The following is a 26,241-nucleotide window of genomic DNA, read 5'->3' on the forward strand; positions in this document are numbered from 1 at the left end:
ACACACACACACACACACACACACACACACACACACACACACACACACACACACACACACACACACACACACACACACACACACACACACACACACACACACACACACACACACACACACACACACACACACACACACACACACACACAAGACCCAAAACTAAATGTTGGGACGATGTCTTTGGCTGGATTTTAAAGTTTCAGAATCCACACGACAAAAATTGAAAATGTAGGATCAACAACTAGTTGATCTCTGATGCGTCGCCAAAACTTTCCTGAAGAAAATCCCTCATCACATTCATACAAACACGTATCCAGCATTTAATAACAATATTGGTGAAATGAATCCAACATGGAGGCTCCTTCATTCCCCGCTGTGGCCGATGGACGGACGCTGACCTTTACCGGTGAGCGAGTCGGTGGCGAGCAGATCGGGGAGCGTTCCACTGTTCCACAGTCACACCAAAACACACAACGTTGTCCCATGACTTTGTCCCACAGACGGCCGAGGCTCGCCGCCGGCTGCTGAAAGCCTGCGACGGCTCGGAGACGTCAGTCGGCACGTTGACGGGAGACCGTGGGGGTGCAGGACTTCGAGGACGCTTGTGGTTCATGAAAGAAATGATTTTTCGTCACGAGGACGTCGATGAACTGGACGTACAGAAGTTCACTCTATTGAATGCTCCAATTTCTCGCATTATTATGGCGTCAAAAATCAAACGGCACATCTCTAAGCTCTATTCTCGAGTGTTTCCTGAAAATTAATCCAGCTTCAGAATCATTGGCCACCTTCAAGGAGCCGTCAGCTGGTGTCCTCACGCATCCAGTCGCCCTTAAATCAATTCTTAACATTCATTCGGAAAACCAAATCAAACAAGGCGCTTGTTCTGAAACGAGAGCATGTGTGAGATTTTGGATGTTAAGCGAGTGTTGATTGGCCCGAGGAGCCGTCAATCATGACGATGGGGTTCAGCGTTCATATGCTACTAGCGGCTAGCAGTTAGCGGGAAAAAAATAAATAAAGAAATTAAAAAAAACCGATTGTGGAGCAGTCTACAAATGTTGACACCGCAGAGCAACCTCCCGTTTTGGGGGTGGCGCCCCCTTGTGGGCGATTCAGGTTTGAACAAAGATCCCAAACAAACAAAAAAAACTCTTTCAAACTGCAGATTTTCAGGAAAGTTTCAACACCAATATACATGTTTTAAAAAGGAATCGGGGGAACTCCAGATGATGAAACGGGAGGAAAGTGTAATTTCCGGACTATAAGCCACTACTTTTCCCCCACATGCTCTGAACCCTGCGGTTTAAACAATGACGCGGCTAATTTATGGACTTTTACAGGTTCGGGTTACCAGGAGCTTCATGCCGCCGACCTGCTGCGCTCCATGGCTGTGCTCAGCTCATCTCCCTCTCGCTCGCTGCCCCAACACAGAAACTTGTTTAATCTTAAAATAATTAAAATAAAAAACACCTGAAAAAACATTTAAAAAAAAATGTATTCCCCGCAGTGAAATACATTCAACAATTTTGTCTTCTTTTTAAAATTGGTGGGTGTGGCTTATTATATTCAGGTGCGCTCAATAGTCCAGAAATTAAGGTAACCCCCCCATGAAGGCGTTTGACCCTCAAACTGAGACCAGGTTGAGATGACAGTTTATATTTGTGTTCCATTAATGCTCATTAAGCATCAATTAATGTTGGTTTTGAGCTTTCACAACACTTAAATAAAATGCTCTAAAATGCAAAACTCTTGTGTTTTTCTTAACCTACCTGGGTAAACAAAGGTTAAACAGAACTATTTGTTTAAAAATATGATTAATCGATTAATTGTAAAGATAATCGAAGGATTAATAGCTTAGTAACATAATTGTTAGTTGCAGCCCTACATTCTAGGGTTGAGAGATATCAGTAACCATGTGACATGATGACACTGGTGAATTATTCCATTATTATAAAATTGGCATTTACGATGGATAAACACATACGCAGATGATGTTAATGTATTTGTGCTTTGAGATTTCTCCTAGATAACAGCGTTGTCTCTGCAATGAATATTACGCACCACGATAGGTTTGCGATATCTTGCAGGACCTCAGTCAGTCTCCTGTGGAGACGAAGCTTGATGAGACCTTGCTGCAGCGTCATCTTTTGAATCTCGTACCTCCCACATAAATCTCACGAGCTCGGCTTCGACATCCAGTTAGACGTGTGCGGACTGCACAATGTCATCCGTCTCTAAATTAGAGCCGACGGCCTCCAAGGCCGACGTCAATAGTCAGGAATAACATCATCATCCTGCATGCCCTCCGTGTTCGACCCGGGTGTCGTCTGGAGAGAAATAAATCCACTAGAAGTGAATAAAACCCTTTAAAATGATGACAACACCAGAATGCACGTCTGTGTGAGATTTACCTCTAAAGGAAACTGTGCGGTGAAAAGGGGTGCGTTGTTTTTAAATATCTTTGGACAAAATTCCAGAATTCAACTTATTATTGTTGGACATATAGTGAACTTGCCAGAGCTTTGGCGATTGTAGTTCTTGTTGCTGCTCTAGTATTTACTGGGGATGTTCAAGATCAGTATGAAAAACTTTGGTTATTAATCTGCACCAACGAGCAGCGCTAGCTAACGACTATTATATATATAAAAATACTACAGTTTATACAATTCAAACATACATAAAAAGCTCAGAAAAACACAAACTTCAGGAGATCTGCTTCATCTCGACTTGTTTAAAGGCTTAAAAGCTTCTTAAGTAAATTGTTATGTCATTTTGACTGTTGTCTTAAAATCAGGTTTTACTTTGTTTATCTTTGTACTTTTAAGTTAACAAGTCTTAATTCAAATTTTTATTTTGTCGAAATTCTTCAGCAGTAAAATCTCTAGTAATATCACATTCCAAAGAAATATTGATTTCACACATTAAGAGCTTACAGGAAGTTATAGAAATTGTTGTGTGTTATTGAGCGCTTTAAAATAAATATCAATGTTTAATGTTAAAATGGCGAGTTTATCCTAGGATGACTGAAAATTTGATTTTACGATTAAATACTGAATTCTTCTGTATCTGAAGTTCCAGTGAAGAGAAGTCTGCATGACGGGAATATGAAGGTTAATGAAGTTTCAGAGTCACTGTAGAGACGCAGTGAGAGGCGATAAAAGCACCATAGGGCCCCGGGGGGGTTCAAGCTTTCAAGTGCAACTTAAACAAATTAAAGAGCGGATGTCCCGTCCTGGATCAGCGCCGTCTTGTTTGCAGAAGCTGATCCGCTCAAAGACGCTCGGCACAGCAGCTTTACACGTCTCGACAGAACAAAGTTTGATTTCTACGTTTGCGTTACGAGCCGATTGGCCGAGTGGACACGGTAGAGAAGCGTCTGCGGCGGCGTGTGGCGGGTCTGTAGAAATTGAACTGCTTCTTTACGTCGGATCATTCAGGCTCCGTCCACACGAGCCCAAATCATTTTTTTCCTCTCCGTCGTACTTAAAAAGAATTTGTCACCATGAACACGGCTCAACAAGTAGTAGTACATATGCCAGGCCTTTAGGGGGCACTGTGACACAACCAAAACACGGAAGAAGACAGAGAATACTCCTCCCCCTCCTTGAGAAATCCAACATCAGTTATTGACCCGACAAGAATCAGTAGCTTCTGCAGCGCCACCTGGAGCATGGAGTCCGCCATTGTTGTGCTTGCTAAAGGACATCGCGGATTGAGGCGGAAATGGCGTTGTCGTGTGAACGAGACTTGAGTTTGAGAAACAAGACTTCAAATATGGAGGAAAAAGAGAAACAATGAAATCAAAACTTAGATGTGCACATGTATTGCTTTTCTGTTTTTATTAGATTTTTTTCCATCTCATTTTTGCTCCATTTTTCTCTTTATTGTTGCTGCTATTGTTTCCATTCAAAGAAAAGCAATAATAAAAAACAACTAAACATCTAAACCCCAAGCATTATTACTATTTACTACATTTCTTTCATTCATATTTATTCGATCTGGTACATTTCCTTGTATTTTAATCAATCCACTACATAGTTCTGATGTCTAACTTCACATTTAACACTTAATTAAATCATTCCTCACCTCAGGTTTCACATCGGACTCAAAATATTCCCACAAACGCCGCAGATCTCCTGAAATATTGTTGCACCGCTCCATTAAACAGGCACACTGCGAGTCTCTGCAGTGTTCTACACTTTTTTTTTGTTTTATGTGTGTGACACTACTTCTCAATGCAGTCGCTGCTATCAGCAAGTTCCCTCACAGCAGCAGAATAAATCATTTCTGCTGGGCACAAAGTTTCGCCGGCCTTTAAGAACAATGTGTTTCAGCAGCGCCGACCTTTGAGGGAACAAAAAAGAAAGAAAAGGGAAAAACAAAAAACAAAAAAAACTGCACCAGCAAACTTTGCTCCTCCATAAATCAGGAGTTCAGTTCTTATGAAACCAGAGTCACCATAAAAAGAGAAAACATCAGAAAAACATGAGAAAAGATGGGATGAACAGATTTAAACAATGTTGGGAAAAAGGATGTATACAATATGTAAATACAAATAAAATGTATATTATTATTATTATTAGAAGCTGAGCTACGACAGGATTACAAAGGTTTATACCACGGAGCTAATCCATGATGGAAAACAATAAGCTCAAACAAATTAATAATCTGTGTTAACATAGAATAAACTGAGATACGCTTTTCAGACAGCAAATACAAGTTATTATTACTGCTATGGATTTCCATGAATAGTATTGTTATGATTAGTTATTATTGATCACTACATTACAATAAATTAATAAAATAGACTGATAATATTCATTAAGACAAAGATTATGCTGAAATGAACTAATCTAATCTTGATAATTCATGACAACATATAGAATAAGATAACACAAACTAAGTTAACGTAAGATAAGAAGGGATGAGCTCAGATTGGACCAACTGACTTCGCTAAAATAAACTAATCTAATAATCTACGTTAACATGCAAGAAATTGAGATATAAAAACTATTTTACATAAGAGGAAACAAATATAATAAGAGGGTCTGAGATGATAAAATTACCTTCAATAAATTAACTTGGAGATAAATATAACTCAGTTAAAATAAAGACAATACAATATCAATAAATAAGTTGTGTTCAATCCACATACACTGTGAATAAAGAAGTACTTCACTACTACACACAATTTTTTCTGATCTATGTATTTTATTATTGTAAATTTTACTGTGGTTTTAATGTAAAAGCACTTTGTAACCATGTTTCGAAAAGTGCTATACAAATAAAGTTATTATTATAAATTATTATTATTATTGTTATTATTACTACTAATAGAAAAGTTGAGTAAATACAGACGGTTAAAGGTAAAAAAAAAACAACTATAGTAATAAATTTGACAAAACTAAAATATCTATATCTGAACTATATCATCTATACATGTTAAGGTTTTTTTTTTCCATTTCACTGTGAAGCGCTCCGAGATAGAATATTAATGTTTCAGCAAACACACACAAGAGGGATTTTATTATTTTGTTCCCCCCCGATGTGGGGAATGTTTCGGCGTCGACTCCATGTAAAGATACGTGCAAATCATGACGGATGAATAAAGGACAGACGTGTGAGGAGGACCGGAGGCGTGGACGCTCGGCTGACACACACATCCCGGCCTCCTGGAGGAAGGAGGGAGAAAATAGAAAGAAAGAAAGAAAAGAAGAAAAAAAAATGCTGTATGCTGGGAAAATGGAGGGAGCGAGAGAGAGATCTTTCATTTTATCGCTCTCCGTTAACATCACCTTCTCCGCCCCTCCTCTCCAATTCTCATCTCCTATTTTATTTCTCCTTTAATCAGTTTCATTTCTCCCCAGTCGACAAGCGAAAAAAAAAAAAAGTAGCAGCAGCGAGCAGACGCAAGAGAGTTCGGGCCGCCGTTGCCACGGCAACCACAGTTGCTAGGCAACGCACAACTCTCCATCATCCATCCCAGAAGTCTGACAGATGGGGGGGGGGGGGGGGGGGTGGAGAGAAAGAGAGAGAAGGAAAAGGCTGAAGAATGAAAACAAAAGGGAGGCGGTGAAGAACCAAGCGCTTCAAATAAAACAGCGTGTTTCCAATCAGCTGGTCTCCCATCCTCCAAAAGAAAATGAAATAAAAAACCAAAACATCTCAACTGAAACAAGATTAGAACGTGATACAAACCCACGCCTCGGTAGATCAGTGCTACAGAATCCCTAAAGGTCTTGGTGGCCCAGCATTGCTCGACTTCTCGCAGTACTACTGGGCGAGTAATATTCATAAACTTCTGTTATTGGATAAACAACAACAAGGCAGACGTCATGGAACTTTCAGCCTCTAAACTCTCTCTGGAATGAAATACTCCAAAAAAAAAAAAAGGAGTGGAGGAGGACATGGACGTAATCGTGGCTCGGAGAGAGAGAGGCCAACTTGGGACGACGATTTCACAGCGGAATTGACTTGAGCTACGAGGATCTTACATGAGCTTTTAGTGAAACGGTCTTTAATATTTTAACTAAATGAAACAAACACGATATACACACCCAAGTTTCGACACCGTCTGAAGTTGATCGCAGGTCGTCTTTGGCTGCAGGACCATGATAACTGTGTTTGAACCGATCTCACAGTGCGGGGGGAAAAAAGAAAGAAGGAAAAGTCGACCAACAAAGTTTTAGGGCGCGTTCACGTTCCCCCGTTTGGTCCGGACCAGAGTCAGCTTGCTTTGGGCGACGAGAACACGACCAGGAACTCTGAACCAGAGTTAAAAGATCTCTGGTTCCTTCAGAACCTCGGTCTCAGTTCCTTTACAAACGATCTCTCCAGCTGGCAGGGTGAGAGGACGTAACGTAGTGCGCAATGCATTCTGGGTAGTAAACAAACACAGCTAACAGTGAATCAGCAGAAAGAAAAACATGGGAAATATCTGGCGGGCAGGCGAGGAGTAGTGAGGAAGGAGTAGTGAGGAAGACTCTAATTGATATCTGGTCTGAAGACTTTATATCGCGGTTCTTTGTGGATGAGCGTTAGCCACAAGCTAACTAGCTTAGCGAGCGCAGGCTAAAGTGGTGGGACTTCGTCTTTTGGTCGGGACCAATCAATGAGCCGTGTTTCTTCTTCACTTCCTCTCTGGTAAGTGTTTGTTTTGGGGGACGGCGCCCCCAAACCACCAGCTGGTGTAACTGCGTGACGTCTTCCAGGCAGTTTGATCTCTAAAGCCAACGTGACGCCACCTGAACCAAATGAAGGGGTGAAACTTCTCGGCTCCGCCCCCTCCCAGGTGAACGGAGTCCCGGACTATAACAAAGTGAAAGGCCCATTAAACACTCACCAAAGGGCTTCCAGCTTAAAATACCACGTCAATGTGAAGCAAAGGTTAGTCGGGGATTCTGACGACTTTTCATTTGTAGACAAACTTAAATAAGAAGCAGTCAGGTCAGCTCTCCCCTCGGACAATGTCAACAAATCAGTTTGTCTCATGAGGACTTTCCACTAGCAGGTACTCTGCTCACCGTCTCGGCTTGTCTATTACATGTTAGTACCTGATACCAGGTACTTTCTTTAGCAAACCACTCCTTCATGTTCTGGTGACACTTTTTGGTCCAAAACGCTCCAAAAGCCAACGAACAGCTTATAATATCAGCGTTGCGTCTGAACCGCTGCTCGCCCCGTTTGGAACAACGTTCCTCGCCCGTCCTTCACACAGCAGATGGATGAAGGAAGTGTTACCGTCCATCCGACTTGATATGCTCAGACTATTAGAGATCCGTTCTCTCAGGCTAATATCCATCGACTAGTTCACCGCCAAACTCCACCGTTCTTCTCGAGACATTATTCAGATCCTAAAAATCTATTTACAGAAAGTAGAAAAATGTTTTTATAAAAGTCTAAAAAAGCCCAATGAAGGTGAAATGAGGGCCAGTGTGTCGTCTATATTTAGAGCAGAGAATGAACCGTTGCATAACGGTCCTCTTATGTGACCCTGACTCTGTGGCCCCGGGAATTCCCCGCGAGGCGTCACGACCAAGAGCCCGAATAAAAGCAGAAAGCACACCAGCTGATGTGAACGCATGACGGACACAACTTCAATTTAACAGAACACGTGAAGAAGGTCGGGACACAGACTGGACTGATTCTCATGTCCTCTGGAAATATAAGCGTTGGCACCTCAGTCGATCACAGCATTCCCAAGTCGGAAATCAATACGCATGGCCATGGTTTAACAAATTGCAACCTAAAAGGGGGAGGGGCTTATCGAGCCTCAGCTACCCAGCTCTAGTAGTTGAGGGAATATGCTGCTGAACAAGGTCGAAGTGGGACTTCCAACCTCAAACGGGGCGGGGCTTATACAGTCTCACCTACCCAACTATAATGCAGACAAAGTGAGGAAATATGGTACTGGATGAGGTCGAAGTGTGAATTCCAGCTTCGAGGGGGCGGGGCTTATAGAGCTTGAACTGCCGACCCTGAAACCAACTTGGAATTCCAACTTTGTTGTGCCAGCGCCATTTCTTAATGTGAATTCTTCATGACCTCACAATGAAAAATGCAACTGAAAAAGGTCATTCCGGGAACTTCCAACTGGGAAAGTAGAAGGGTTCCGAGATCGCTCCCACTTAAACAGAAGTCTTTCTGCAGCAAAAAGTGACTATACAATTTTTTGCAGTTAAACAGTTCCTACTGCTAAATAGGGTAACAGCAACATTAAGAAAGCAGCACTGATGGGAGGCGGCCATGTCTGTTATGCTCATGCTGTAAACTGGGAAATTGTAAAATCCCATCTGGTAGCTAATGTAGCGTTTAAATTTTTTTTTTTTTATAAAAATGGTAACCTCATTTTGTCCGGGCTGTTAAGTTCAACCCGGTCGGGAAAACAGCTTCTAAAGGAAGAGAAAAGTTCAGAGATTCGTGTTGGAACTGGAAGCTTCTCTTCACAGCTCAGTTGATGTGATACAAACAGATTGTACAGCGACAGAGACGACTTGAGAAGTGACAGGGCGAACTCTGATGCCCGTCGTCATGACGACCGACAACACTCGCGTGGCTGAAGGACGAGGCCGGGCGAGAACGCTAAAATATGAAGCTAACAGCTTTGCCACCCTAAACATGAAGGGCCGGAACACGACGCTGCAGGTCTGAGCAAACAAAATGACTCAGTGGGACTTAAATTCCTCAGATTCTGTCAACGAGAGTGATTAATCACGTCGTTGGAATATCAATAGTTCATTACCCGAGTTAAACTCTTCAAAATAGAGTTCTTCTTGTGGAAGCGGCGCTCACTGGGAAGCTGAAGCAGACTTTGTTTTCCGGGCGACCTACATTCCCTCCGCGCCTCAACTTCACTTCTCAGCTGCAACCATTTGTGATTTTCCAACAAATAAAATTTGTCTGGAGCCGCAAAACATGCTGATAGTCTGAAATGAGGAAAAAACTAAAAAAAAAAACATTTTTGCTTCTTGAGCAAATTTTTTTTTGCCATTTTTCATTTTTCCATGGATTTGTTCCTGTTTTTAGTGATTTTACCATTTTAAGCCGTTTGTTTTGTTTTTTTCAGTAGTTTCAGCTATTCCATCCATTTTTAGAAATTCCAGCTGTTCCATGCCGTAAACACATAAAATAAACATCTTAAGCAGAATGTTTATTTCCATAGAATTTGATGAAAAGCTTCAAGGAGCTGCTACAGAGGAGCTGCAGAGCCCTGGGCTATGCGAACAATGCTACAGCTACTATGCTAATCCTGCAGCCAAGCTAAGCTAAGCTAAACTGGCTACTAAAGCATTATCCTACCGTCGTCTACTGCTTCTCTATTAAACAATAAAAGCTGTGTTTTTCCTGCGCAGATGCCTGGTACATGATCAACACTGATAATGAAAGAAAAAAAGATTTTAAAACACTCAATTTGCCGTTAATCTCCTCCGTCCGGTCCAGCAGCGAGTCGCGCGACTGTCTGGGTATCAGCCTGAGAGAACGAGTGCAACAGATCAAGGATTTGCTCATTTTGTTGACAGCAGGCGTCCCACCAGGAAGATTGTACAGTGAGGAAACTGTTATTGTGATCGGCTTTCCTGTTGGAGGAACTTCACAGAAAGAAGAAAAGAAAAAAAAAGTGGATGGGAGCTGATAAACGTGGCAGGTGGTCTTTTAGGCTGTTATCGCGGTTAAAAGCACGACTGCTGTGTTTTAGATGAGCTGAAGGTCAGAGCGATAACGCAGCCGGGCTGATGCACGAGGCTGCCGGAGCTAATAACGGCGCTCACGGCAGGTTCGGGGGGGTTGGCTCGCGGAGCCTCGGCTGTCACTGATGACGACCAGAAGCTCCCAGATGTAAACCAGGAGTTTGGACTGAAGGGGGCGGGGCTTCTGACTCGCTAAACTCCCGTCTTCCGTTTCCACTTCGGCCTCTGAAACGCGTCAATTCAAGAACGACGCTACGGCCTTTTCATCAAAATCATTTTAAAGACTCAAACTGAAGCACATTAGAGGATCTTTGAACTAATTTCTTTTATTCTACAAGCTAAACAGTTATTTGCAAGTTCAAGGGGGAAAAAGACATGAATGTCGTCTACATAAGTGTTTGTTTCTTTTTGTAAATCATATCGATAACTTCATACATTTTATAAAGAAAAGAAAAAGAAAGAGGCGGAAAGAAAAAATAGTGCAAAGGACAAAAAAAGAAAGAAAGGATAAATAAGGGACAAAGAAAGTATGAAAATGGAAATTCGGAAAAAAGGATGACAAAAAAGAGAAAGATTGGAGAATAGAAAAAGGAAAAGAAAAGAGAAAAAAGGAAACACAAAAGAAAAATGGAAAACAGAAAAGGGGGAAAATTAAAAGAAGACAAAAATGGCTGAAAAAAAAACGGAAATAGAAAAAAGAAAATATAAAGCAAAGAAATTAAAATGGAAAAAGAAAACAAATATCACCACATATTGCATGTTAAATGATCTCATGGGGCTGAAGCAGCAAGAAAACATTCTGAAATTTGAACTTCTGTCCTGCTCGGTGTCTTTAATTCAAACTGTGCACCGTTAACAGAAGCAGCAGCGCCGAGCGGCAGCAGGCAGCAGCTAAATGAACCCGGAGGCCAAAGCTTCACCTGCTGAGCACTAAAACATTATTGGACTGTTATTGCAGGTGTGTCCAGGGTTTTACTGAAGGTGTCCCGGTGGCACCTCCACGCCCACGCTCGCCACGGCGGCAGGGCGCAGCGAGGACGGGAAAAAGAAAATGACGGCGAGCAACAAGTGTGAGAGAGGAGGAGGAGGAGGAGGAGGAGGAGGATGAGGAGGAGGAGGAGGAGGGAGAATTAACGCAGCCTATTCTCACAGGGCGTCTCAGTCCTGGAACAGTAAGTAAACCGAGCAGAAGAAGCCTGCAGGGCGGCCGTGGTCCCCTGGTACCACACAACTGCTGGCACACCGCCCGGGAAACGAGGAGGAGGAGGAGGAGGAGGAGGAGGAGGAAACGTGACGACAAAACCAAAAGCAGCCTTGCCATCACAACACACACACACACACACACACCTGCATGTGGAAGCCTCTGAGGAAATAGTATCACCTGGTCATATGAGGAAATCTCAACTAACTGAAAGTGATTAAGTGTGGGAACACGTGGGTGGGGGGGGGGGGGGGGGGGGGGGCTGTAGAGCTGAAGACGAGGATGATTCAACAGTCTGAACACCAGCCTGAAACTGACCTTTCAATCGTCCAAAGGGAACATTCAATTATTTCTCTTCGAACTGTTCAGATATTAACAAGCTTAAAACTCGCCTGAAAAACCAGCAACTCTGCTCTCAAACCAGCACAAGTCTTTTGTGAAACCAACCCCAACACCCAGTGCAGCCTTAAATCTACACTGAAACCAGGCCGGCTCTACCCTGAAGCCACATCTATCCAGTAACCAGCCCAAACAAAGCGCCAAACCAGTCCAACTCTACCCAATAACCAGAACAAATCTATCCTGAAAAAACCCTCCAGAGCTACCTTGAAAAAAAAAGTTCAAATCTACTCTGAAACCAGCTTAAATCTTTCCTTAAACCAGCGCAAATTTACCCGAATAACCAACCAAGTCTCCCCCGAAAGAAAACCACTAAACATCTATAAAATAAGTTTTTATCAAAGAGCGAAGTATTCATTCGTGTAAATACACTTTGTTCGTGTTGTAACCACGTCAGCGGGTTTCAACACCAAAAAGGCCGAGGCTTGGTTTCATGTAAAGAAGGTTCCTCCTCCCCTCCAGAATCACCATGGCAACCAGTGCAAGCAGGCCATTGGCTGACGGGAGAGCATCGTTCCCAGACGAACATCCAGCCATGGGGACATTTTTAATGTTTGACATTGTGAGCAAAACAATCTGAAGCCAAAATGTCTCCAGAGATTTTGACCTTGTCTGGTTTTATTTATATTCCAACAGCGTGCGAAGGGGAAGTGCGGTTGTCCCGGGAAACTCTCTCTTGTTTTTTGTGGATTAAATAAAAACGTTGACTTACCGATTTTCTGGTTGAATATTTTGTCGAATGTCAGTTCGTCTCTCTCCTCCAGATATTTCTGCATCACGCTGCGAATGCTGTCAACACAAAGAAGAGGAGGATTAATGAACATCATCATGTCCGTTGTCTTCATCAGCTCACCCACAGTCCTCCAGGAGAGCCCGTGGTGCTTTCAATGTTCACTGGGAATCAGTAATTCAATAACCTGTGGTGTGTTCACTGGAACTGCGTTGAATATTTCACTGTGATGCGTTCACTGTCCATAAAAACTAGATTTTTCAAACAGAATACTTTTTTTCATTGAAGTAACTTGATGATGCGTTTAAGATTAGATTTTTTAAGGACGCTCATGATACATTCATTTTTCACATGGAGAATTTTCTCAATTTTAAGGACGCTCGTGATGCGTTTACTGTTCACAGGGAGAATTTTTATTAAAAAATTTTTATGGAGACTGATGCGTTCACTGTTTTATAGTTTTAAAGAAGCTTGTGATGCATTCACGGTTCACAAGGGGAATTTAAATTGTTTTATTTGTTTTTAAGGATGCCCGTAATGCATTCACTGTTCATAGGAAGATTTTTTTATTTATTTTTTTATTATTATTTCTGAAGACGTTTGTGATGCGTTCATCATTTAGAGGGAGAAAGTTTTTTTCTAAATGTCTATTTGAGGAGAACAGTGATGCATTCGCTGTTTACAGGGTGATTTGGTTTTGTTTTGAAGCATAGCCGGGATGTGTTCACTGTTCACAAGGTGAATTATTTATTTATATGACTGGGACAGTGTCGGTCCTCCGCTCCCTCCCTGTGGTTGAAAGATCCTGGCCAAGCTTTGGGACTCTCCCTGCCTCCTGTCCCCTGACAGAGCGGTCAGGCAGGGGAGGGGAGGGGTGTCGGGGGAACCTGGGAGGCGGCGGGGGGACCTGGAGAGAAGCACGCCGCCCTGGGAACAGGTGTTAATGAGACGCAGAGCAGGGAGAATGAATCAATTAGCACCTCCCCTGTAGGCCCATTAACACAATATCAGCAGGACAAGACAGAGGACTTCCTCCGCCTCCTCCTAAATCAAATGAAAAAATTAGTGGATTTAAAATCCGATCAGAAGTGGTGCAAAATGAGTCAAAACCTAAATTAAGAGTGAAACCAAAATGAGTGAAATTGAATCTACCAGTTAACAAATCCATGTTAAAAGACCAAATTGGTTCTGTAAAAATCTAAATCAAAAAACAAGTCGAAAGCTTATTCAAAATCAGAAGAGAAGAAGAAAAATCCATCGTCTGTAATTAATATAGCGACAAGCATCAGCATCTTCTGCAGCTCCACCTGGAGCAGGTAGTCGGTGACGTCACGGGCTTATCGGGTCGAGAGGCGAGGCGATGACATCATCGTTTTCGGATAATGTGCATCTTGTCCGTCCACACGTCAAAACCAAGGCGGCGTTTTAAGATTTCTCCACTCTGGAACCCGTTTTCAGGCTCCTAAAACGCTGCGCCGTGCGGATGATCGGACAAAAACCATGCATCTACATGAAACACGTTGTCGTGTGGGCGGGGCATCAGGCTCCGTTTACATGATGATGTTTCATGTGAAAACGCAAAGTTTTTGTATTTTCATTTTTGAAACACTTTGTGTTTACACAGCAACATTTTGAAAATTATGTCTGTTTACACAGAAACGGCAGAAACGTTTTGAAAACTGTAGTTTTCATGTTGGGCCACAAGTGGGAGCTGTTGGTTGTTTTTGTATTGAAACCACACAGAGAACAATCTGCAATAAACACTAAAGGGACAACACAGACATTCTAGTGGACAGACAGATTATGGACTGGGAGTCATGACACAACAGAGGAAACATTCTTCTTATTGTCCAGCATTTTTCAAAATGTTGTTTTGCCCGTTTCCACGGAGACAGTTTTTAAAAAGTTACACTTTGGGAGCAGTTTTCAAAAAGTTGTGTTTTAAGTGGCTTTGAGCACCGCGGTCACGTAAACAAACACCCAAAACACAACGAAACTTCACTTGAAAACATTGCAGTTCAAACCGGGCCGCAGTCTACCAATAGTCCAAAACTGGTCGTCAATGAGGTTACAGTTACCCGAAAGGAATTCAAGATCGGTCTAAAATTCTTTGAAACTAGTTCAAAGCCGGTCTAAAATAAAGTGCAAAAGAACCACAAGAAACCAGACTGAAATTACTCAAGAAACAAATCTGGCGCTCATTTAAAACAGACTTAAGCCTAAAACCATCTGAAGTTTGGAGGAACCAGTTGAAAAATCCTCCAAAACCAAGTGGAAAGCTGCTTTAAAATCAAGTCCAAATGCTGGAATCTGCTTTACAAAGTCCGTAACTCTGCTTCCGTTGGATTCCTTAAATCTGACGCTTCTATGATATTATGACATTTACTTTGTTCTAAACAGCTGTGAATGTGTTTTTGTTGGCCTTTGAGGTTTTCCTCAGTATTTTTTTGGTAATTTCTGAAGCATCTGTGTTTTTCTAACACAACCCGAACCTCTGCTCTCCCGAGGGGCTTCTCCGTCTAATACAGGCCGATATTTCCTCGGTAAATCACTGGAGCTGCTCTCTGTGTGTCCAGTGAGGACCTGCGATACAAATAACCTGCAGTCAGCTGCTCGTGATTCAGACGGAGCACACAAAGCTCAAAACAAAAAAAAAGAGGAACCAGTTACTTCCTCACTTCTTGTTCCTGTCATCAGTGCAGCAGGCGTGGTGCGTTCAAAATCACTGAAATTTAGTACTCTAATACATCACAAAATGGTGTGTTGAATTTTCACTTGGACTGCATTTTAATAAATGATCTTTTTAATAAATCAGCCCATGATGTGTTCACTGTTCCCTGGAACTCTATTTTAATGAATCAGCCTGTGAACTTCAGAAGCTTTGTCTTCCTGCTTCAGTCTGCGATTTGTTCAACCGTTGTTATAAATCGCCTGTGATGACTTCAATGTTTGGTGCCTGTTGTAATAAATCAACTCAGCCGACGGTGGACTCACCATTTACTCTGACTAACCAATTACATGTTTTAAGAAAATCCTGCGATGATTTCTTTATTTGTCAAAATCCCCCTGTGATGTGTTCACTGTTCAGGGCTCCTTTATAAATCCGTTTGTGATGCGTTCACTGCTCAATCGGGAATAATTGCAATAATTTTACATCAAATTAAATCTACTGTTCATTTAGTTTTTATTGTCAAGTACATAGTCATTAACTGATCTTAGGCCTCGTTCCGCCAGCCCAATAAGACGTTCAGGAGAAAATAAAAAAATCCCGTGGAAGTGAATTTTCCTCCGTAACAACAGTGTCCCAGATGTTCTCGCCTCGCTTACGGGAGCAGATGACCCGAGCCGAGGAACAAAGGTCCTCCTGCTGTGACGGCGAGCTGAGTGACAGAATGACCGCCGGCACGCCGCAATAAATAAACCCAAATTATCTACGGCGGGGAGGAATCTGTGTGTCACCAGAGTGAGAACACAGCAGATTCATTTAGAAAAGGCCTTCGGTCTCAAAGAACCTCCAAGAAAAATACGACCGAATGAATCAAGACGTACCTGGTAATGCATGGTGCTTTTATATGCTGGGTATTTTTCCCTTATTAATTTTTTTTTTGACATGGCGTCCCATGGGAAGCATTTAAGTTAATTGCCAGCTTCAATCAGGCTCCAGCAAAGGCCAACAAGAGGCAGGAAGAACGAGAGACAAGATTGTTATCAACCTGTTACATAGGGGCGCTGATAAAAGTCAATGAAAGACAAGCTGCCAGGTTCTATCAGGTACAAGCACTGGCCAACAAAAGACAAGATAGTTCTGTGTCTGATCATACAACGAGAAACCAAGAGAACAGAGGAAGTGAAGGAGGGGTCGCCCGAAGGTCGAGTGACGGTGGATGTAGAGAAAGAACTGCAGATGGGAGAGAGCTGGAGCAGCATTCCAGTCGTAACAGAAGAGTGGTAGAGGTGAATAGAGCCCGTTGCTGCCCTACACGCCGTTCCACGTAACGGGCGTGAGAGAGAGAGAGAGAGCGAGTCCATCAGATATGAGCAAAGACCAACATAAGACAAGTCAGTTTGATGTCAGTTTCTATCAAGTGCTAGTAATCATCAATGAAAGACAAGATATTTATCTTCCCATTTGTATTTTGCAGAACCAAAATCTAATAAGAAAAGATTTCGATGTGCCAGTTTCCATCAGGTTCATACAAAGACTAACATGAGACAGGTTATCTACTCTACAAGAGTTAACATTGTTATTAACTGGTTAAAATGTCTATCAGGTTCCAACAAAGGCCAAAAAAAAGGTCAAGACAGCCATCCAACAGTTTGTCTCAACACGAATCCGAGGCTGGCAATGTAGGGTGTTTACTGTACTGCCTGTAGTTGGCCTTTACTGCAGCCTGATTGGAGCTGAAGTAAGGTGGGGTTATAATCTCGCTCAACACGGTTGTAAAAATACCGTCTTGTTTTGTGGTGGTTTCTCTCAGGCTCAAGCAACCAAAGACAAGATATTTATCCACGAGTTTTTGGCGGGCCTTAACGTAGGCCCAAAAAGTTTTCTGTCAATTTCCAATCAGGCTCTAGCAAAGGTCAACAAGAGACAAGTTTGTTGTCCAAGCTGTCCAACAAACGACGATAAGAGAGAAGATTGTTGTTGACCAGTTACAAACTTGATCCAACAAAAGACGACAACGGACAAGATAGTTAACTATCAGTCTGTATGAAGCTCAATTATAGTAAAACAAAGAAATATCATTGAACTATAATTAAAGTAAAAAAAAAAGGCCAAGAAGAGATTGGATAGTTATCTACCAGTTAGATTCCTGTTCCAACAAAAGAACAAGAGGCAAGATAGTTATTGACACTGATAAAATGAACAAAGGCATTTTTTAATAAAGCTAAGAAATAATTATCCTTCTTATAGTTTACATCAGACTTAAAGAAACAGTGACCTTGGTTTAATACAGGCTCTCACAAAAGCCAATGAGACAAGATATTTGTGGGTGACGATACTGCACTGGAAAGTCTAACAAAGACAAGAATTTTATCAACCAGTTACGACATAAGCCAAACAGAAAGTATGAGATAAGATTGTAATCATACAGTTACAACCAGGATCTAAGGAGGACCAACAATACAGAAGATAGTTTTATAGATTTGATCTGTTGGCTTATCTCTTCTTCTGTCCACTCAAGTTTCCAGTCATTTTGAGAAGTGTGCTCATGTGTATTAGCAGACACTTCATGGACGGAGGTAGCGCACATGTTCAGGAAGTGTAAAGACGAGCTCCGGCAGCCTTGAACGAGACGTTTGAAGAGACGTCTTCCTGCCAGCGAGGCATCGCGAGCGGTCCACTGCACAAACAACAGGATCCCGAACATCCTCCTGCTGACTGAGTGATTCCTCACGCCGGCCTCGAGCGCACGTCGACCACGACGAGGTACAACAAGAGCCAACAAAAGTCTTCTGATGTTGACCTTTTAATAAACCCCCCCCGGCGGCTATTTCTGCAAGCTGGTCGACCGGTCTCATTACGCGCCTCACTAAACACAAACTGCACTTTGACGCACACCGACAGGTCTGAGTTCAGATTAATAACCAATTCCTTCTCCAGTAAACAGGAGTTCAGTGAAACTGTTACAAAGCCAATCTTTAGATATGAGTATTGGACGTCACTTCTCAAAAGCATCTGTCAGACTGTAAATGTGTGGCGGCATCGCTTGAACCTTCCTCTCGGGTGGCGAAGCCACAGGCTCACAGCTCTGCGGCGCCGCTCGTCTCCGCGCCGACGTGGTGAGACGTCCAGGAAGTGTGCAGATGTGTCAATATTTAACACATTAACAGGAAGTGGCCTCTGCAGCTGGCTCTGCAGGACGAGCTGCCGGTGATAAGGAGGTCCCGACCCTCGCTCTAATCTCTCTTTTGGCCTCTTTAAAGGCTGCTGGGCGGAGTTTAGGCCCCTTTCTCACACCGTGGGACCACGGCAGCAGTATGAGGCTCATCAGAACCTCGGGGGGAGGGGGAGGGGGGGGGGGGGGGGGGCAGCTTGCAGACGGGTAATTTTACTCCTGAAAGGGGGAAACTAGTTCGTCTGAACACGAGGTGTGAACTCCACACACACACTGTCAAACAAGTTGTCATTTCCTGTTAAAGCTCAAAACCACCACCCCACACACACACACACGCACGCACGCACGCACGCACGCCAAAGGTGAAAGCAACCGATGTGAATTAGAACAAGTGAATAATTTGTATGTCTATAACAGAGTCCGTAACCTTTATGACCAAGACGTTTTTGTCACTTTTCACCTGATCGAATTTAACTGGAGCCACGAAACATGTTTAACCTTTAACATGCCGTGAGCGCAGCTCTTAAAGTTTCATATGTGGTTTTGATATATGAACATAAACGGTTCCTGATGTTGCATTTATGAAACATTTCATTGCATTTTCAGTTGTTTTTGTACCTGATTTTAGAGATCTGACAACTTTCTTCCCCCTACATTTTTTAAACAATTTTCACATTTTGACTCTTGCTAAGCAATTTCTATGTTTTATTCCCAATTTTTAAGCTTCTTTTTCTTTAGAAATCAGTCTTTTGTGGATAAAAAAACAAAAACTTTTAGCATTTCACCCCATATTCAAACCATTTTACTTCTACCTGTTTTTTGTTTGTGTGTTATTTTTAAAGTAGAAGGTTTTCACTGAACGGCTGCAGGAAACTTCAAATGGAGCGACCTGGACTTTCTCCAGACCTGAATTTCATAGAATACCCTCTGTAGAGCGGCTCTCCACTCTGTAACCCAAAACCTGAATGAGCGCTTCAGGAAGATTGGGACGCCACGACTCAGCAGTAATAAATTGACTTGTGAACAGGGGGAGACGTCGTCGTCTCACAGTCACACTGTGAGTTATTGAGACGCGTCTCATTGGTGACGTTTGTTTCAATAAATTGCGACGAGGAAATCTCCACTGCATGCTTCTGATAAAATACTTTACATTCATGATCCAACATCACAGTAGCATGAACTTTTTAAATGTTCAATAATTTTCACGCCAAAGACAAATACCTCAAATGTTTTGTGAGTAGTGCATGTACACATTTAACATTTATTTCTATGTTTTTATGTATTTATTCATGAAATTAAGGAAGTACATCAAGAGTATACACCTGTACGTGCATTAACACACACTGTTGCCTCAGTTTTAAACTATAAACTATGTGCGTACATATATTCAGGGTTCATTATTCAGATATTTATTAAATCTTTTCATGTATTTTATGAAGGATTCGCATTTCGTACGATTTTCTAAAATTTCTTATCGATAGATTCATCTTTTTTGTATTTGTTTTTATATATACTTATACATATATATACTCAGAATTTTTACAACGTGATATAATATTTTAAGTTATTTTATGTTGTCCTTATTCATACTTTGTACCTAAAACATTCGTTTTTGCATTCTAACGCGGTCTGATCTGTGTGGGCTTTCTACGTTTTAGGTTGCAACAGCGTTTTTAATCCCAGATTAAATCCCAAAACCTGGGTGATTGAGTGGACGCGGCGCTGCGTTGCAGCGGCGCTGCCTGCTGCAGGTCCAAGTTCTGCTCCGCTGGACCTTCGACGGCTCAAATCTTGACAAATCGGCTGAAAGTGAAGCAAACCGTGTGCGAGGCAGCGCTCGGGAAGTCCTGATGACTCGCGTGTGACAGCGGCGCTCCGTTGGGGGGAAAGAAGAAAAAAAAAAGATTGCACGTTACGTCGAGAGCATGCAACACGGCGCCCGCTGCTTGAGCAGGAACAAATGGGCCTGATAACGTACAAGGCAGCGACTCCTTTTATCACAACACAGAACCGTGAGCCAACGGGACTGCAGGCGGGTTCCAGAGGGTGAAAGTTCAGGCTTCAATGTTTAAAGAGGACAATCTGCCCCCAGTGAGAACAGCGATCGATGCTCATTGTTTACACAAACCACATGTTTAGACGTTCGTTCTACGTCGGCCATAACATTCTCACACCTCTCGCTGTTGTGAGGCCTTTGGATTACAAGCTGAACAGAACTCGCACTAATTTATCGCCGTCGATCAAAAGGTTTTCTCTTGTGACGGATTTCAATCCTCATCAAGTGAAGTCAGCGGTACGTCTGAAGAGAAGACGGGTATAAAGTGGAACGATCGCACTGCTGGAGGCCTTTTCTGATCGTCTCTAGTAATTATGAATCTGAACGACAGACACGGAACCAACAACGGCAGACTGCAGGTTCTTCATCTGGAAATGCCACTTTCAGGAAGAAAACTGCAGGATGCATTGCACTGAAAACTAATTCTACCATACAGACTGTGGTTCTATGGGTTCTAGTGCATCGACTGTGGGTTCTATATCACATACTCCAGGTTCTTCATCTGGAAATGCCACTTTCAGTAAGAAAACCGTAGGATCCAATGCTAAAGATGGAAGATTTGACTGTATTAGTTTCAGATTCTACTGTCTGATGCGGTTCTACCACAATAACTACAGGTTCCACTGACAGCAGGTTCTGCATAACAGACAACTGGTTCTACTTCTGGTTATAATGCACAGATTACAGGTTCTACTGTCCCACTGCACTGGATGCAGGTTTGACTGTATGAGCTTCAGATTCTGCTCCACAAACTCAGGTTCCACTTCATGGACTGCAGGGATTACAGGTTCTACTACAGGGATTACGGCATCTTTCCCATGGGCAGACATGTTCTGAGTGTTTCCATGCACTGCAAGGACTTAAAAAAAAAAAATAAAAAATGGACACCTTGCTCTCAGACAAAGGACCATGATGGACAACACGACGTAGATCCAACCTGTGACCGACACTGATCAACTCTGATCACATGACCAAGAAACTAGTGATTTTCTCTAAAAACAAAAACAACAAACTCTTTGGCAGTTAACTTAAGAGTTTATAACATTTCGCCCAAATATGAGCAACTATATAAAATGTCACAGGGGTAGTTTCCCTGGTGTTTACAAGTCAGCAGGTGAATATTACAGAAGCTGTTCAGGACTTTAAGGTCGTTGCGTTACAATCTAAGGAGTCTGGAGCAAAAGTCCTGAAATCTAAAACTGTTTATGAAAATACAAACCGAGTTACTGTAGCTTAAGGGCTACAAGATGTAGCACAAAGATATTATGGTGACGTCGGCCAACACAAAGTTTTCGAAGAGTGAAGTGGGTGATGTCTGAAAACCGTTTCCCCAGAGGGGATAAATCTGAAAACACTTGCTCAGCGTCTCCGCGGCAACGAAAACGAGTGAAATCGTAAAAATTCTGTCTCGTTTTCAGCGTCAACGCTCACCGCCACTGCAACCATCACCGTTTCATTCTGGTTCCCAAGGCACCACTTTTCTTTGACCCCCCCCCTCCCCCACACAGTGACGCATGCGCACCGCCGCCACGGTAAATAGTTCCTTCTGCTCATGTGCGAGAAACCAACATGGCCTCCATGGTGGCGTGACTCCCAGTCTGTATTCTAGTTTTAAAGTCGAGACCCACCTCTAATAGCATCCAATTCCTCAGTCTGTCCATACGAATGTCGGGTTCTCTCTATTCTTAAGGTTTATAGCGTATTGTTCCGTGCGTGCATGTCTGTGTGGTTTCAATCCAAAAACAACCAATAGCTCCCTCCCGTGGCCCGGCATGCTAATTACATCGTTTGGAGCACATCTGTGGAAAGACGTTTGACTTTTCTTGGAGGCGGTTCAGGATTACGTGAGCCCGGGTCAAATTGCCCCCCCCCCCCAACCCTCCAGGCCTCCAAAGCTGCTGTCAAAGTCTCACCTCTCCGCCAGAGGACTTCGCCTCGGCCTGCCGGGAATGTGGCGGCACTACGCTACCCCCAATGTCCCACTGTAACCCCCCCACCCCCACCCTAATCCACCGCAGTCACACCACTCAGGCTGCTCATCAGGCTGCGTACAGAAAACCACCCAAACCAAATCAATTAGCTTTTCTTTTTCCTTCCCCCTCGAAGCTTTTACAAGCCACTCGCGACCACACGGAGAGAGTAAAACATCACGTTACGATTTTATCACATTAACACAACAGTGGCGACCTAACTGACATGTTTCCAGCACATTTTTCAGACGGCGGCGAGCGTGGTTCTCTACACACAGGCGCTCTTTACGCGTCCATTAGCTGAAGCTTTTATCTGCAGAGCGCAATAAATAATAAAGCTCATATTGCACCGGGAAAAATAATGATAATAAAAATCACTAAACGTGCTGACACACACACAAAACATCAGTGTGTTTTAGAGAGACAAAATGACTAATGTGTCAGCTTCACCTCCACAACTCGGCTCCTCCTCCTCCTCCTCATCATCATCATCTTCATCAAGCAGCCTAGCTTTAACAGTAGAGGTGGAAACCACCGGTTTCATCACAATATTCAGCAAAGTCTGCAAGGAAGCCATTTCGATTGGATTCAAGGGCGTGATGGATATAAGACGATATATAATACATAATATACTCATTGAACAATGGCAGTTTCTCAGTTTCAAGTACTTACTCATGTACTTGCAAGTACTTTCTCGGAATTACGGACTTGAAAGATGCCAGAAAGCATTTTCGCCATTTCCTGCCAAATGCATTATGGGTAATTTGGCTTCCCAAGTCCATACTAGCCCGGTCTTGATGCATCCATGACAAAGTGGGCGGAGCGAGAACACAAATCATATAAAGTCAACAATAATGATAATAATATTAAAGCAAACAGAGCTCTGCTATCAGAATAGTATCAGCAGATATATAAATTGAGGTATCAGGATCAGATCAGAAGTGAAAAAACGTGGATGGGTGCTTCCCCACTACAATGTAGATGAGCAAGTTCCTCCAGCAGACTCCTGGAATAAGAACATTTGAATGTTCATGAATTGTGCTTCAATACTTGTTTTCAAAATATTTTAGAGACAAACTGGATCCACATTTTGTCGGTTTGTGTTCTACAGTACTGGACTCTGTCATGCATCAGTTTGTGTCTTTTTATTGGTGTACTCTAGTCACTGAATAATATCATTTAATGTATGATACTACAATGTATTTGTTGTCTAAAACTAGTCATTAATTATCTAGTATGCACAAGAATTGAATTCTCTTTAAATCATTAATGCAGTACTTGTATATAATACGGGCAGTTGTTTTCAACTATTCTGAGGTAATTGAAATGACTCTGTTAATGTGTAAATAAATTAAATATGTAAATGAACTCTGGCAGGCTAAATGTCTAATTGTTTCAGTACTATGTCAGAATCTGCACGGATACTCATGGAAAGAAGTTAAACTGTAAAAATAACTTGTGAAATCCTATTATGTTTGTCGAGTCATTTTTAATTGGAGTCAAAAAACCTCAAGTTTATTAAAAAAAATCAATTACAGAAACCTATTACAATGTATTTAATAGTTGAATTCATACATTACCCAAGCTTATACTTTTCTATTAAACTTCTGGAAAGTAAAAATGTGTCAAAATCCTTAATGTCAAGCCCGGCCATATACTCCCTCCTGGATATACTGATAAACAACCACGACACGTAGAGGTTTAAGAAAATATATGAGAAGACCAAAAGGAAAAAGTATAAAGTGGGCATCAGTGGGAAACTTGTGAGCTGGGGGATGCCAGTTGGAATCCGTGGACTGATTAATGTGGGGAAAGTGAAAGCCAACCGTCACTGCCTCTCATCACCACTGTGGCCTTAAATATTTAATAGTTAAATATTAACATCATGGGTCAAACGGAGAGAGATACCTTCCCCAAGAAAAACAGAAAGTAAATATTGATTAAATGGAGTGACACCTACAGAAAGACCAATAGATATATCTTTTTTTAATATATGTAACTCATAAGTAAACTACAGTACAATGAATGAAGACGGAGGCCCACCCGTTTCTATTGGAAATGTGTTGAAAGGCTGCTGAAGTGTGTCGCTGGAACCAAGCAGCAGATCTTTGGATCGACGTTCCGATTCTTCCCCCGAACATCTGATCACTTAAGTCCACTGACAACATGAAGCGCTTCCACAAGCAGATACTAACGGAGGGAAGCACTCGATCTGGACTGAAAGCCGTTATTCTGGGCCTTCACAGGTCTGCAGGATCATTTTAACTGAACGTTCTTGTTACTGTCAGCATCATGAGAAAGTATTCAATACACCAACAAAAAAACACTGAATGAAGAAGCGCCCGTGCATGAAGTCATATCATTATTGTGGCCAAATTAATTTACAGATCGGGGTCTTAGCCCTCCATTACAGAAAATGGAACCTATTGACGACGCTCCAACTCCGTGGAAAACGCAACTTTTCAACAACGCTGCTACGGCGCATTCTCACCACGGCCGTAGTAAATATTTATTCTGCACATGCTCAGTAGCTGGACAACCAGAACAAAGTTTACTCTGTGATGTCATGACTCCCAGTTCATATTCTCCTGGGACGTCACAGTAATAACAATCCAAATTGGTAGTTTTATTTTGACAGTCACCGTAATAACAATCCAACTTGCTGGTCTTGTCCACTAGAATGTCCGTGTTCTACCAGTGTTCATGTTTTCACACTGTTGTTCTCTGCTGTGTGTGTGTGTGTGTGTTTTCATTACAAAAACAACCATGCTAATCACGTCATTTATCGATTGTTGCCGTATAAACGAACAGTTTTCAAAACTTCGCAGCATAAATGTAAAACTTTTCTAAATCGATGTGTTTTCACTTGAAACGGCTTTATAGCAGGATTCCTTAAAACCACTTAAACACAGAACTTTTATTCTGCGTTCACTCATGTTAACTCTTTGTACATAACAGTTTAGTAATACATACTTTTAAATAAATTCTGTCATGTTTGTTGTAGAATATTAATTTTCTATAAAACAAACTAGAAAAACTGTTTTTAAAAAAAACAACCTTCAGTTAACCCGGGTGAGATCACATGGAGTATTTTAATTTGAAAGGAGAGCTTTCAATTTGACAAAAAAAAGAAAATAGAAAACAATGTGAAAACGTTGACCCTACGAGAGGAGCCACGTTGTCTGATCGCACATGTGCTCCACTCGGATCAATAAAGTGTCTCCCACCACCTGCTCTGCAATTTCCTCTCAAGAAGCTCTGCGAATGGATTTAATACAGATTTACGGATTTAATAACAGCGACTGCTCGTAATCCAATCACATCAAGGACTTCAATTTGGACATTTTGGGGGTGGCATCGGGCGCCGGACAAAAAGAAACGTGTATGTTTTAGATTCAAAGGCAGACAGTCCATGAACCGGCCATGAACGTGAGTATTCAGACACTGATACCTCACATTGTACCACAGGGATCCGCGGCTTTGTGTCTGAAAGAACTAATAAAAATCAGAGGCTTTATTTCTGGGTGTTTTTAACCCTGCAAGCCGCCATTTTTGCCCTTCGTACTCTCTGATTCAGCACATCCTTGATACCCGTTCACATCAATGTAAGGATGAATAAGATCACAATTGGCATAAAATCAAGTGTTTAAAGTCAAATGACTTCTTTTAAAATTTAGTGAAAATCTTTTTCAGACAAAAGAGGCAAGAAGCAGTGTGACACCAATCTGAGACGTGTTTAAAACTGAGTTAGTCAAAAACTAGAACAATCGTAAACATAAACTTTGAGCTCAATGACGCTTCTCGACAACGTACATGTAATATGACCGTCAGAATCCTTTCTACAGCGTGTGCATT

General features: G+C 42.1%; 1 protein-coding gene across 1 annotated transcript in view; it reads right to left on the minus strand.

Annotated features, from left to right (window-relative positions):
• Positions 1-26,241, minus strand: part of grk3 (G protein-coupled receptor kinase 3) — a 61,081-nt gene that overhangs the window by 27,396 nt on the left and 7,444 nt on the right. The window contains exon 2 of the mRNA XM_080476784.1: positions 12,503-12,579. Within this exon, the coding sequence (XP_080332910.1) occupies positions 12,503-12,579 (77 nt within the window). The remainder of the gene's footprint in view (positions 1-12,502; positions 12,580-26,241) is intronic.

Source organism: Lipophrys pholis (genome assembly GCF_963383615.2).
Source record: "Lipophrys pholis genome assembly, chromosome: 12".
Taxonomy (NCBI): domain Eukaryota; kingdom Metazoa; phylum Chordata; class Actinopteri; order Blenniiformes; family Blenniidae; genus Lipophrys; species Lipophrys pholis.